General features: G+C 36.7%; 1 protein-coding gene across 1 annotated transcript in view; it reads right to left on the bottom strand.

Annotated features, from left to right (window-relative positions):
- The window catches only part of GTF2B (general transcription factor IIB), a 28,932-nt gene that overhangs the window by 14,888 nt on the left and 1,826 nt on the right, over positions 1-12,218 (bottom strand). The window contains exon 2 of the mRNA XM_081947406.1: positions 8,627-8,733. Coding sequence (XP_081803532.1) covers positions 8,627-8,733 — 107 coding nt within the window. The remainder of the gene's footprint in view (positions 1-8,626; positions 8,734-12,218) is intronic.

The raw sequence follows: 12,218 nt of genomic DNA, 5'->3' as shown, positions 1-12,218 counted from the left end.
AAGTGGCATGCAGCACAACCTTTGCCTCATTCCAAAAGGTCTTGCATTTGTTTGGATTAGGTAATGTCTGTGCAGTTGCTTCTTTTCTGGCTACTTCCAAGCACCAAACGCTGCACTTAAACAGTGTTTCTTTTGAGCACTCCAACTGAGTTCCCAAAGCAAGATCCAGGAATCAGGATATGCTGGTTACCATCGGGATAAATTCCCTACCAGAGTTTATCGTCTTGTAGTCCTGGCAATTGATTGATAGTCCTCTTGCCTGCTGCCTGTAATAATTATAAATCTGCAGCTTCCTTATATGCTTGCCATTTTCTTACCTCTTTTCTCCTACAGTCCCTCCCACTCTCTATCTATGCTCACTTTTTAAAGGTAAGGGCATGGGTGGAGTGAGGCTGCATCTAGATGTCAGCACATTCCTGATAATGCCTGGGTAAGGTTCAATTAGCCAAGCAGCTGGAACTCCAGCATGGAAGCTTGTGAGTAAACTGTGAGAGGGGGGTGAATAAATGAGCCCATCTGCTCCTAGGGCAGCTGGGACTATAAGACTCTTGGGAAGTAGAGGTAGAAAACATTCTCTCAAATGCAGAGAAGCAATCACAACCTCAATCCTTCACAAGGATCAGAGTTAAAGCAAGAAGAGTATGCCATGGTGGTTCATTGGTTTATTATGAACTATTTTAAAAACACATTAATCCCAATTCTTCAAATGTACAGCAGGATGAAGGAACACTTCAGTTATTTTAAAATGTGGCAATTTAAGTTACTCTGTTGACTGTTACCTGCCTATGTCCTGGTTCTAAGTACAAAATCCATCAGTTGCATAACTCTACTAACTTACAGGAATTGTATTTTTCCCAACCTAAAGTGATGTATTATACAATTACTAAAATATAAATTGATTGAGGTTAAAATAAAGCCTAGACTACCAACACTAGAGAGGTAAATAGCTAGCATCTTAAGTTAGCTATATTCAGATATCTGATCTTATGTACATCTATTTTTTTATGAAATCAGCCTGGTCAGAGGGCATTTTTCTGTAGGTATGGTTCGATTCTCTTTTTTACGAAATAGTAAGGAAAATTTAACAGAAGGGAATGATACAATAACTTTCATATTCTCTTGAATCTTTCCTCTTTAGAAGAATATATAGAGTTTGTGGAAATAGAGCTGTTGGGAGTTAAAACTGTAGAAAAGATAGTTGAACAATTCATTGTGCATTTCATATAGGACTGCTGTTTTCTTATTTAACAAATGATATTTATTTTTATTTATTTAGAAAATTTATATGGCTGCCCACTCACTCTCATCACATCTTAATTTTTCGTGAAGTCAACCTATTTCACTCCTATTCCTTCTCTGAAAATGTTTTTGTTTTTCTGTAATCCATTTTGTAAAGTATTTTAATATATTTCCATCTCTCTTTAATCTTATCTGTCTGCATTAGGTCTCTTCCATGATTTCTGGAACATTCTATGTAGCCCCACCTGCTCTCACTCCCTAAGCACTGCTACTCTCTTACAAGAGCTGTAATCAAGTCTCTGAAGCTCCTGAACCACCTAAATCAACAGATAAAATTTCAACACCTTTAAAAAAAAATATTCCCCAAGCCTTATAAAGATCAATACTAAAAACACAAGAGAATATTCTCCAGCCCAGCAGTTGATTCTTTATTCTCTAGAGTACAATCATTCCAGTACTCAGAAGATGGCAGCCCAATTTGGCTTCTTTTCCCCTAATACCAAATTTAAGCTTATCTCAAACTACATTAATACCTATGAACAAAGTTTCACATTTTTATAAGGTTACACAGTGGTTTAACTAAAATCCAAACTTCAAATTTACAAAAATGGAAAACCAAACATTATTTATTCCACTAATCTGAATCATCACAGCATCAAATAGAATCAAATGCACTTTATAATTGTTCTAAATAATAGTTTCTGTAACCATAGTTTGTTGAACAAGCCAGAAACTGTCTTGTTAGTTAACTAGGTACTCATAATTTGTTTGAGCTATTTTTTGTTTCCTTTCCGTTAGCTGCTTTTGCATTTCATCCTTGTAGACAGGGCACAAAATACCCCAGTAAATGTCAAGAAAAACAAATTAAGCATCCCTATACACATATTATAATCAGAAAACAGCAACGTGTTTTTAAATGTGGCTTGCAACAATAATACAAAGTACTATTCCTCTTCCTTATCACACTAACTCAGAATCAACAAACCAGTTATGTTTAGTACACCGTATGAATCCAAATCTACAGTTTTCTCCCATTTCAGTTTAAGATTATGGCGTAGTATCATTTCCAAGATTTAGTATTAAACACTTGTTAAACATTTTATTATCTTACCCAAAGAACACTTTTGCAGAAATGAATGTACACATCTGAAATTAAAACTGACCTATTTTTGAATTGTATTATATTATGATTATTCCAGAGGATAATCCTAACTTACTGTATTTTTCAGAGTATAAGAGGCAACGGAATATAAGATACCCAAGATTTTGAAGAGGCAATTTTTTTAAAAAAAGTTTTTGCACTCTGCAAACCTCCCAAAAATGACCCGTTTTTCGCGAAAACAGGCCTGTTGTTTTTTTTTCAAAGAAAGGCATGAATAGCCTTTAGGGGGCTTGCAGAGTGCTACTGGGGGGGTGCCCCCCCCAAAAAAACGAGTAAAAAACGGTCCATTCTTCACAAAAAGGGGCCTGTTTTTTGTCAAAAAAAATTGCATGCATAGCCTTTAGGAGGCTTATAGAGTACTCCTGGGAGCTGGGGGGGGGGGGGAATTGAGCAAAAATTGGCCTGTTTTTCATTCATTTTTGCCTTCCCCAGCCCCCAGGAGCTCTATGAAAGCCTTCTACAGGCTATGCATGGCCATTTTGGTGAAGGGGGCAGGATTTTGGGAGGCAAAAAATTTGCTGTATTCAGTGTATAAGACACAGCCAGATTTTCAGCCTCTTTTTGAGCGAAAAAAGTGCGTCTTATATTCCGAAAAATATGGTATATCCATTCCCCCAAATGCAGAAAAGTAGAATAAAGACTAAACATGCACAGAAGAACATAAGGAATTCAATTAACCTGACACTGAATGCAGGCTAATGCAATTCATACTAGCAAAACTATAAAACATTTATTCATTTGTTTGTTTATATCCCAACTTTATTATTTTTACAAATAACCCAACACATCTTCCTCCTCCTATTTTTCCCACAATAAGACCCTGCGAAGTGAGTTGGGCTGAAAGAGAAAGACTGGCCAAAATTAACTCAGTTGCCTTTCACAGCTAAGGTGGAACTTGAATTCACAGCCTCCCTCTTTTTGCCTGATGCCTTAAACCTCTAGACCCGGGATGGCAAACCTGTGGCACGTGGAGCCATTTGTCAGCTGGCCAGCTGAGTTCAGCCTTTTTTTAAAGGCATTTTTCGCTCTCCCCAGGCTCCAGAGGCTTTATAGGAGTCTGGGGAGGGTGAAAAGAGCCTCCTTGCCTTCAGAAGCTTCCCTGAAGCCTCCGGAGCGCAAAAAACCAGCCCTATGGGCAAACCGGAAGTTCGGGAACGGACTTCCGGTTTGCTCGTAGGGTCAGTTTAAGCCCTCTGGAGGTTTCAGGGACCTCCAGAGGGCTTAAACTGCCCCCGCAAGCAAACCGGAAGTCACTTCTGGTTTGCTCGTAGGGTCACTTTTTGCCCTTCAGAGGCTTCAGGGAAGCCTCCTGAAGGTCCTTGAAGCCTCCAGAGGGCCTCCGGGGGGCAGGGAGGCTTTTTACGCCCTCCCCAGGCTCCTATAAAGCCTCTGGAGCCTGGGGAGGGCGAAAAAAGCATGCAAAAATGGGGGGGGCTCTCATGTGCGCATGCACACTGGGGTGGTCACGTCTTGCATTATGGGTGCGGCACACCCACGCACGACGCCCCCTGCGCCCCCCCCCCCCCCCGATGGCACATGAGGCAAAAAAGGTTCATCTCTGCTCTAGACTAAACTGGCTCTCCATTTTTACTTGCATTTCCTAAAAATAATCTTCTACCATGTCATCATTCAAAAATTTGCAACTTTTTACTTAGATTTTTGTTTCCTTCCCCTTAACTGGTAGTTTCTGTGTCAGTAACTACAAGGGTTCTTAATGTGGAAATGAAGGACGAAAAAAATCTAAAATATATCCAGCCATAACACTTCATGACTTTATAGTTTCATATTCAAAGTCCATTGCCAAGATCAGCTTATTATGTGGAGACCTGGGCAAGATCTGTTAACTTTTATTTACCACTGTGTAGGGGGGGGATCATAATTATGTATTTGTTTACAGTGATGACCTAGCAAAATAGAAAACTTCATTACCTAAAATAGTTGCCTATACCAGAGGTTTAAAACTTTTTCAGTCCATGGAACCAGTTACTTTGGAAAAATCCCAGGACTCTTGACCATGAGGCAAAGCTCTAGTGATCAAATCTGGCTGCTTTTGAGTGAACTTAAAACTTTCTCATAGAACCTGTCAAATTCTCATGCACTCTTAAGACTCCAAGCAACACAGCTGAAAAAATCTTAGGCTATCATGCATCACAGCATTTAGACTTCAGTTCACAGAATGAATACAGTGAGTAGCAATTATTTCTGTGAAATGTATATCCAATTCCAATTAATCTTAGACTATTATGTTAACATTCCATACTGTGGGTTTCTGCTGGCAACTGTTTTAATATTTTTCCCCACTACAAGCACTGAGCTGTATTTTAGGAACTTTAAACAGAAGACAATCCCATACAATTTGTTCAAATGTTAAATAGGGAATGTGCTGCCCTCTAATGACTGGCAAAATCACCAGCTCTCCTCTTCAAAAACAAAACTGGAAAACAAAAATAAAATTAAAAGTAAAAGAGTAAATCAAAATCATAAAAAAACAAAAAAGCTACCTATGAATATGAACATAAAATAACACAGGCAGAGTTATAAAATTAGAATAGCACTGGATTATATTTAAGAGATTAAAGAATAGTAATGTCTGAATCAAGAAAAATCAAATGTTCTTATATGGCAATGTAATTTAGGAAATAAACACACATGATTAAGCTATCAAAGGTGCCCTAAGATTTAATCTACATTCAAATAAACCTTATTCTGGGTCAGTCCTTATCTAGAGTTATCTAGCTAAACCTACTGAAAGTGGTTCTCTAGAGCTTTAGCAGCAATATTTTTAAATTCTGCTACTTGAGATCCATTTAAATGCCAGAAAGCATGCAAACTGGCACAAAGTGAAATGTAACATCTTAGAAATGAAAGAGTCCCATGGACTTGTTCTTTATGTTGTGCTACTTTTTTCCATACTATTTCTTAGATTAGCACCCTTATCACAATTTTATAGAATAAAAACCATGGAAAATGAACTACTAATGATGAATGACATTTCTTACATCCCAGGAAAAACAAAGCTGAGGAAAAAACCAGCCTTGGCTCAGTTATGAGCCACAGAAGGAATACTACAAGCACTTTTACACATAGTCCTTGACGTATGACTGGCCATTTAGCAACTGTTTGAAGTTATAACACTCTTCTCCAGAGCCATCTGCAATCCAGTTTTGAAGTTCTGACAGCCACACACATTCTGGGTGCATTACAACTGACCTGTATTTACGGCAAGTTGCAGCATCCTGTAGCCACATGTACATTCCCCTGATTTGTGGCAAAATAAAATCCCCATTGGGTACACTGGCTGCCACAAAACAGGTTATAAAACCAGGCAGAGTCCTATGGTGACCTGCTTAAAGACCGACGTGACCTGTGGTCATGATCAATTATGGTTGAGTTGATTTATAGGTCTGTTTACACAGTAATTATCAAACTTCAGAGTATTTCCTTAAAATTGCTATGTTATCTTCAACAGGAAATTTCAAGTCTTCTCATTTTATGAATACATGTCTGTTCTACCTTTAAGTTACTTTGTTTGCTATGATATGTGAAACTAGCTACTGTTATCCTTCCCCTTCCCATCCCCCAAAGCTTTTCAACGTATTATCCAACATCTTCAAAAGAAAAGTGACTTCTTCATTCATATTCCCAATTAGCAACATGCAAAATTTATCAATCTAGCAATAGAACAGTTAACAGAATTCCAAGGCTTTTTTTTTCTCTACTACATGTTGAACCTCTCTCACAACCATCATTTCAGGGTCATGTTGTCAATTTATAGAAATAAATCCTGAATCAGATGTAGTTTGAATTGCTCTAGATGAAATGAGGATTCCTGGCTTTACAAGTTTTGCAAATCCCTATTCCTATCTATTTCTATTATACAAATGTTATTACATTTCTCTGAAGAGGTTTTGCAATGTAATTTAGCTTAAATCAGTTTTCCCTAACCAATTATTTTACCTGATTAAAGCCATTACATTCATTTTGTATAATACCCACTAAGACAGCAATGGCGAACCTTTTTTGGCTCACGTGCCATAAGCGGGGGGAGTGCAGGGGGATCGTGTGCGGGCGTGCCGTACCCATAATGCAATATGCGATCCTCCCCAGTGCGCATACACGCATAACAGGTGCGACTCCCCATTTTTTGCATGCTTTTTTCGCCCTCCCCAGGCCCAAGAGGCTTTCTAGGAGCCTGGGAGGGTGAAAACAGCCTGCCCTCCCCCCCGGACGCCCTTCAGAGGCTTCAGGAGCTTCCCTGAAGCCTCCGGAGGGCAAAAAGCAACCCTACGAGCAAATCGGAAGTCAATTCCTGGTTGCTTGTAGGACCGATTTTAGCCCTCCGGAGCGTTCAGGAGCCCTCAGGAGGCTTCCCTGAAGGCTCCGAAGGACAAAATAACAACCCTATGAGCAAACTGGAAGTCACTTCTGGTTTGCTCGTAGGGCCGTTTTTAGTCCTCCGGAGGGCCCCTAAAGGCTCCGGAGGGCTTAAACCAGCCCTCCAAGCAAACCAGAAGTCCGTTCCTAAATTTTCAGTTTGCCCGTAGGACTGGTTTTTTGCACTCCGAAGGCTTCAGGGAAGCTCCTGAAGCCTCCAGAGGTCCTCCGGGGGAGGCTGTTTTCACCCTCCCCAGGCTCCTATAAAGTCTCTGGACCCGGGGCAGGGGGAATGGCTTTTTAAAAAGCTGAACTCAGTTTGCCAGCGCGCACTTGCGTGCCACAGGTTCGCCATCCCAGCCCTAAGAGCTGAATTTACATTTTTAAAGCCTACATTTAAACATGCCTTTCAGAAGACATCTGCACCAGAGGTCTTCAAACTTTCCAGCTCAGCGGACAGGTGGAGGTGGCAGTGGTAGAAACAGTGTGGGGAGGAAGAGAGGATGATTTCACACATGCAGTTTTCACAAATGTAGTTGTGTGCACATGCGTTCTGGGCACTAATTCCACAGCCCAGTTCTGAGTAGGCTGCAGCCTGGCACCAGCCCATGGACTGGGCATTGAGGACCCCAGGTCTACCCTATATGCAACCTTTTAAACCCACTGACTATTAAGATGTTACTATCTGATATTATTACTTCTCCAGAAGTTTATACTCAATCTGTACTTGTGTCTATAAATTGTGAACAAACAGAAGACTGTCTAACTTTTCTGTTATACAATAAAAACAAAATCTCAATATAATATGCCTGCAGAGATATGACAATAAAATGCAGAAGCAAATATTCAAGCTAGAACCCCAAGTCCCTAAAAACCCCAAATTCGTTTTATTTAAACTACTTAAATCCCAGGAAAACCTTACAAAGAATTCTACAAATTCTGAACTGCTACTACAAATGTACACAATTTAATATTTTCAGGAATTAAATTCTTTAGATAATAGAGACAATTAAAAGTTCAGTACTTTTCTATATCTAAATATTCCAGAAATAATTGAAGGTGTCCCAGAAAAGAAGGGAACTTTGACCTTTGGAACCTCTACAAGTTATCATTAAAAAGGCCCTGCTTGCAGCAGTCTCTGATTGATTTAGCCAAATGATCATGAATGCAAACTTCAACCATAGGCAAAAGAGAACCTTCTGATAATCTTGCCAGCACCAAGGGTTCAAAATTTAAAACTACCTCTTTGGCTTATCTGTGAAGCTGGCTAGAAACCAGCATAGTTGAGAAAGCACTGATTTATAATGAAAACTTAATTGTGATTTGCAATAAAACATGCAGCCCTATTAGAATTACAAATCAATGTCAAAAATAGTTTCCATGTTAAATGCCATCATACAAACTGTAGAATCCTTATGGTCCTGAGCAACTCAGAAAGGTTGCTCAGGAGTATTAGAAAAATCTACAATTCAGAAAACCCTACAACTGTTTTTCTGTCCTACAAGGAAGGGGGAAGAGCTAAAAGGTAAGGCTAAGTATATGTTTTTGTTGCCACAAGTTAGCAAGTTCTCAAGCAATTTAATGCAAGAGACAGTAATAACAGAAGAACACAATTTTTAAAACTGCTCTTTTAGTATTCTTTGAGTACTTAGTAACATAAATCACTTGCATAAACATTTACAGGCAACTCATCTATTAATTAATGAGTATGGAAGTTTACTCAGAACTGTTTGAAAAGTGCAGTGATTAATAATAAATATACAGTTACCATTTTAGTCTTTTGAGAAAATTATGAAACATTAAGAATATGAAAACACAGAAGAATTAAATATATAATATATAATTACTCACCAACTACAAGTCCACATTCTGGACAAATCATGTCTCCAGCTCTATAATCTTCTACCAAAATGGAATCTGGGTGGTTTGGACATGTCACTCTAGGTAGAACGTCCAAGCTTTAAAAAAGATATAATTAAATTTTATATGACAATTTATAGTAAATAGCACATGTTTTACTGAATTTCTGAATCATTCTCATTTTAAATGAAATTCACAACTATGTCTGATATTATTTGCTAAAGTATTATATAAACCAGCCTTTTCCAACTGATGTTTTTCAGAAATGTTAAGACTACTGTTACCATCCATTATCACCAGCCATACTAGCTTGCTTCATGGAATTGCCATTACCAAAATCAGAAGTGGGGCAGAGAAAGGACGGATGATCTGGTTCAATACTATGGAGCTACATAAATGAAGATGGTTTATGCAGTTTTTAAAATTACGAAATATGAAATAAGTATTTAATTTAACTAAAAGTCACATATATCCCTGAATGGGAAATAGAAATTATGTAAAACTAGAGACTCATATATAGCTAAACTAATCAAACTAATGAGAAGTTGCTTGTTGGTTATTTTAAAAAAATACTCAATTTTTTACTGAATATATTGGAAGTAGAAGCACTACTCAAGAATATGAATTTATCATACTAGATAGTGTATGCCCTGTTAAATTCCTGATTTTTTTCATTCAACAGACATTTCTACAATTATAGGTTGTCCTTAACTGTTCAAAGTTACAATGGTACTGAAAAAATTTATAACTAGTCCTTCCATTAACAATTGTTGCATCACCATGGTCATGTGATCAAACTTCAGAGGGCTTCTGAGAAGCAAAGTTAACAGAGGAAACTGGATTCATATAAAGATCATGGCAAAAAAGTCATAAAATTGGACGATTCACTTAACCACACGAGTTAGCATTTAAAATTATGGTCAATTGTAGATATAAATCAAGGATTACTTGCACATATCTATAAAACTACCATCAACAACTTTAAAATAATCCCATATGCAGCATTGTAGCTTCTTCTTCAAAACCAATTGCTTCAAATTCAATTAACAAGGGTACAATGATTAATTATTAAAAGTACCTTAAACATATTCTCATTTTATGTTTGTAATCTACTGAGTAAACTATATTTTACATGAGAAAAATGGAAATCAGATCACTTCACTTTAATATAACAGCTATTCTACATTAATGCTATGTATTTCAACAATGATTTTGGCTAAAAGTATTAAAGAGAAGAACAGCCTTTTGTCATATCTGTTAGCGATTCTAAAATTTAATCTTTGTGTAGGTTCTTTGAAATAAATCCATGATATAAACAATATGAACATAGTATTAGCTACTCTTGCATGTAATGTAGCCAGAATTCTGGAGGGTTCAAACTTATTCATAAACTATATATTCATTCAGTGTCCAATTTCCCTCCTTTAATCTTCTTGCCATTAAGAAAATCTAAAAAAATCAAAATCCGGCTACAAGATGAAATGTTATCAAAACATAAAAAGGTCTCCTGGCTCCCCTGGATGCTTTTAAGCAGGTAAGCTACTACAATACCAACTTCAGATTGCTTTTTTTTTTAAAAAATATGCTTTTATTCATCCTACTAAAAGCATATCAAAGAAAATTACATTCAGTATTTTTGTTAACTTTATTGGTATCTGAATTCAAAACCATGTTTTCCTTTATGCATATATGAATGCCATTTACCAATATTAGGAATCTGGAAATATTCAAAAACTAAGTTAAGAATGTACTAACAGACTAATGATAGAAAAAAATATACTTTTAATCCTGTTGTTGTATGCATCTTGGAAATAGCACAAATACATAAAACCCAAAACAAACCCAATTTAATCCTTTGGAAGGAAATGGGGACTGAAAAAAAGAGCTAGCCTCATTTGGCCTCTGGCTTCTGGAGATATCAGCCTCTGGCTTCTGGAGATATCAGCAGCAAGAGTAAATTAGTAAGTGAATAGCACATACAAAATGATCTGTTTCACATTACTAATCTAAGCAAATTGCTGAAACTACTATCTTCAGTCAAGATGCTAAGAAAAAACAGAGCATCTGCTATGTTGCCTAAAAATGAATTTTATAGATGTGAAATTCAAAAGTGCTTGACAAAAAAGCAGAATTGGAAGTAATCACAAAACTGTCAGTACTCTTAACAAGGAGCTCCCTGGAAACATTTTGAAGATAAGCCATAGTGTTCTTCAACAAATATATTTTACCTTTAGCTGATTCCTCCCTTGGACAGCAAGGGAGTTAGTGAACTTTTTTTTATATATGACAATTTATTGGAACACTTTTTCCCCTGATCCTAGTGAGCCTACTAACTTAAAATTTAATTTGAACTTCAATCACACCCCCAAAGTTATGTCATGTTGGAAAACATACATCTCCTATAACAGATTTGAAATTAATAACAGTTATGCATACTCATGAATGTACATGGAAAGGAACCCAACAATTTTGTGACCATGGCCCTAACCATGCAAGCAAACTTTTAAATCAGTTTAATTAATTCTAATATAAGCAGCTGTTTTCCCCATTCATCTGGAGACTACTGAGTTGGAAAACACTAGGGAATATAAATCGAATCTTATATTAGTTTATGTCCTGTATACTAGCTTCATACTTATTGCCAAGTTGAATTTAAACTTTTAAATGTACCACACTGCATTAAGAACCATTTGCTTCATTCCTGAAATGGTAAATCTGCTCATAAGACATGCAGAAAAATGTGAGAGACAGAACCTTAGTTACTGTTCCATTACTCTGAAATATTCCCTTAATTAAATTCAGCAATTCTCCTTACCTGTGTCTTCTGCCAGTAAAGACTACTGTGGATATTAGTTTTGTTGCTACACATTTCCTTGCTAGCAGTCTTAATCTGCTCTTTTTATACCTTGGTGCTGTTAAACTGTATTATATGTTCACTGCTACTGCTTTAGAAATACATTAATTTAGGAATAGAGAATATCTTTATATAAAAAGAATTAATATATTGGAGCATATACTTCAAAGCATTATTGATAGTTGACTGCTAGGATTTTTTCAGAGACCTAGCAAGAATGAGTAGGTTTTTTTTAAAAAAATCTTATTACTAAGCTATATCACTCTTCTCCTGTTTAGAAGAATATAAAAGTATTGATTAACAAAGTTCACTTCCTTCTCCTTGTACCAAACTTTTTCAACAACTCTAAACATTTATTATTAATTAATGAAAAGAACATACAATACAAGGGAAGATATTTGTAAAACTGCTGCTTAATTAACTTGTCTTTTTTCATCCAAGTAAAAACAAAAAACTTTCACTCATTCAGTTTAATTAAACTAAATTTATGACTTTAATCTAGATTTTAGAGACAGCCTGTAATTCAAAACACAGGTTAGCAATTATTGGGTAGGACTGATATTTTTAAAAAATGAAAATAAAATTTTATTTTAAACCACCTTTCCTATTTTTATAAATAAGTCAAAGCAGTAAATACACACAATACTCCTACCTCCTTCTATTTTCCCCACAAAAACAAGCTTGTGAGGTGGACTGGGCTAAGAGAAAGTGATTGGCCCAAAGTCACAC

The sequence above is a fragment of the Natrix helvetica genome, assembly GCF_964273705.1.
Source record: "Natrix helvetica genome assembly, chromosome: 3".
Lineage (NCBI taxonomy): Eukaryota > Metazoa > Chordata > Lepidosauria > Squamata > Natricidae > Natrix > Natrix helvetica.
The sequence above is the reverse complement of the archived record's forward strand: the minus strand, read 5'-3'. Positions and strand labels throughout refer to the sequence as shown.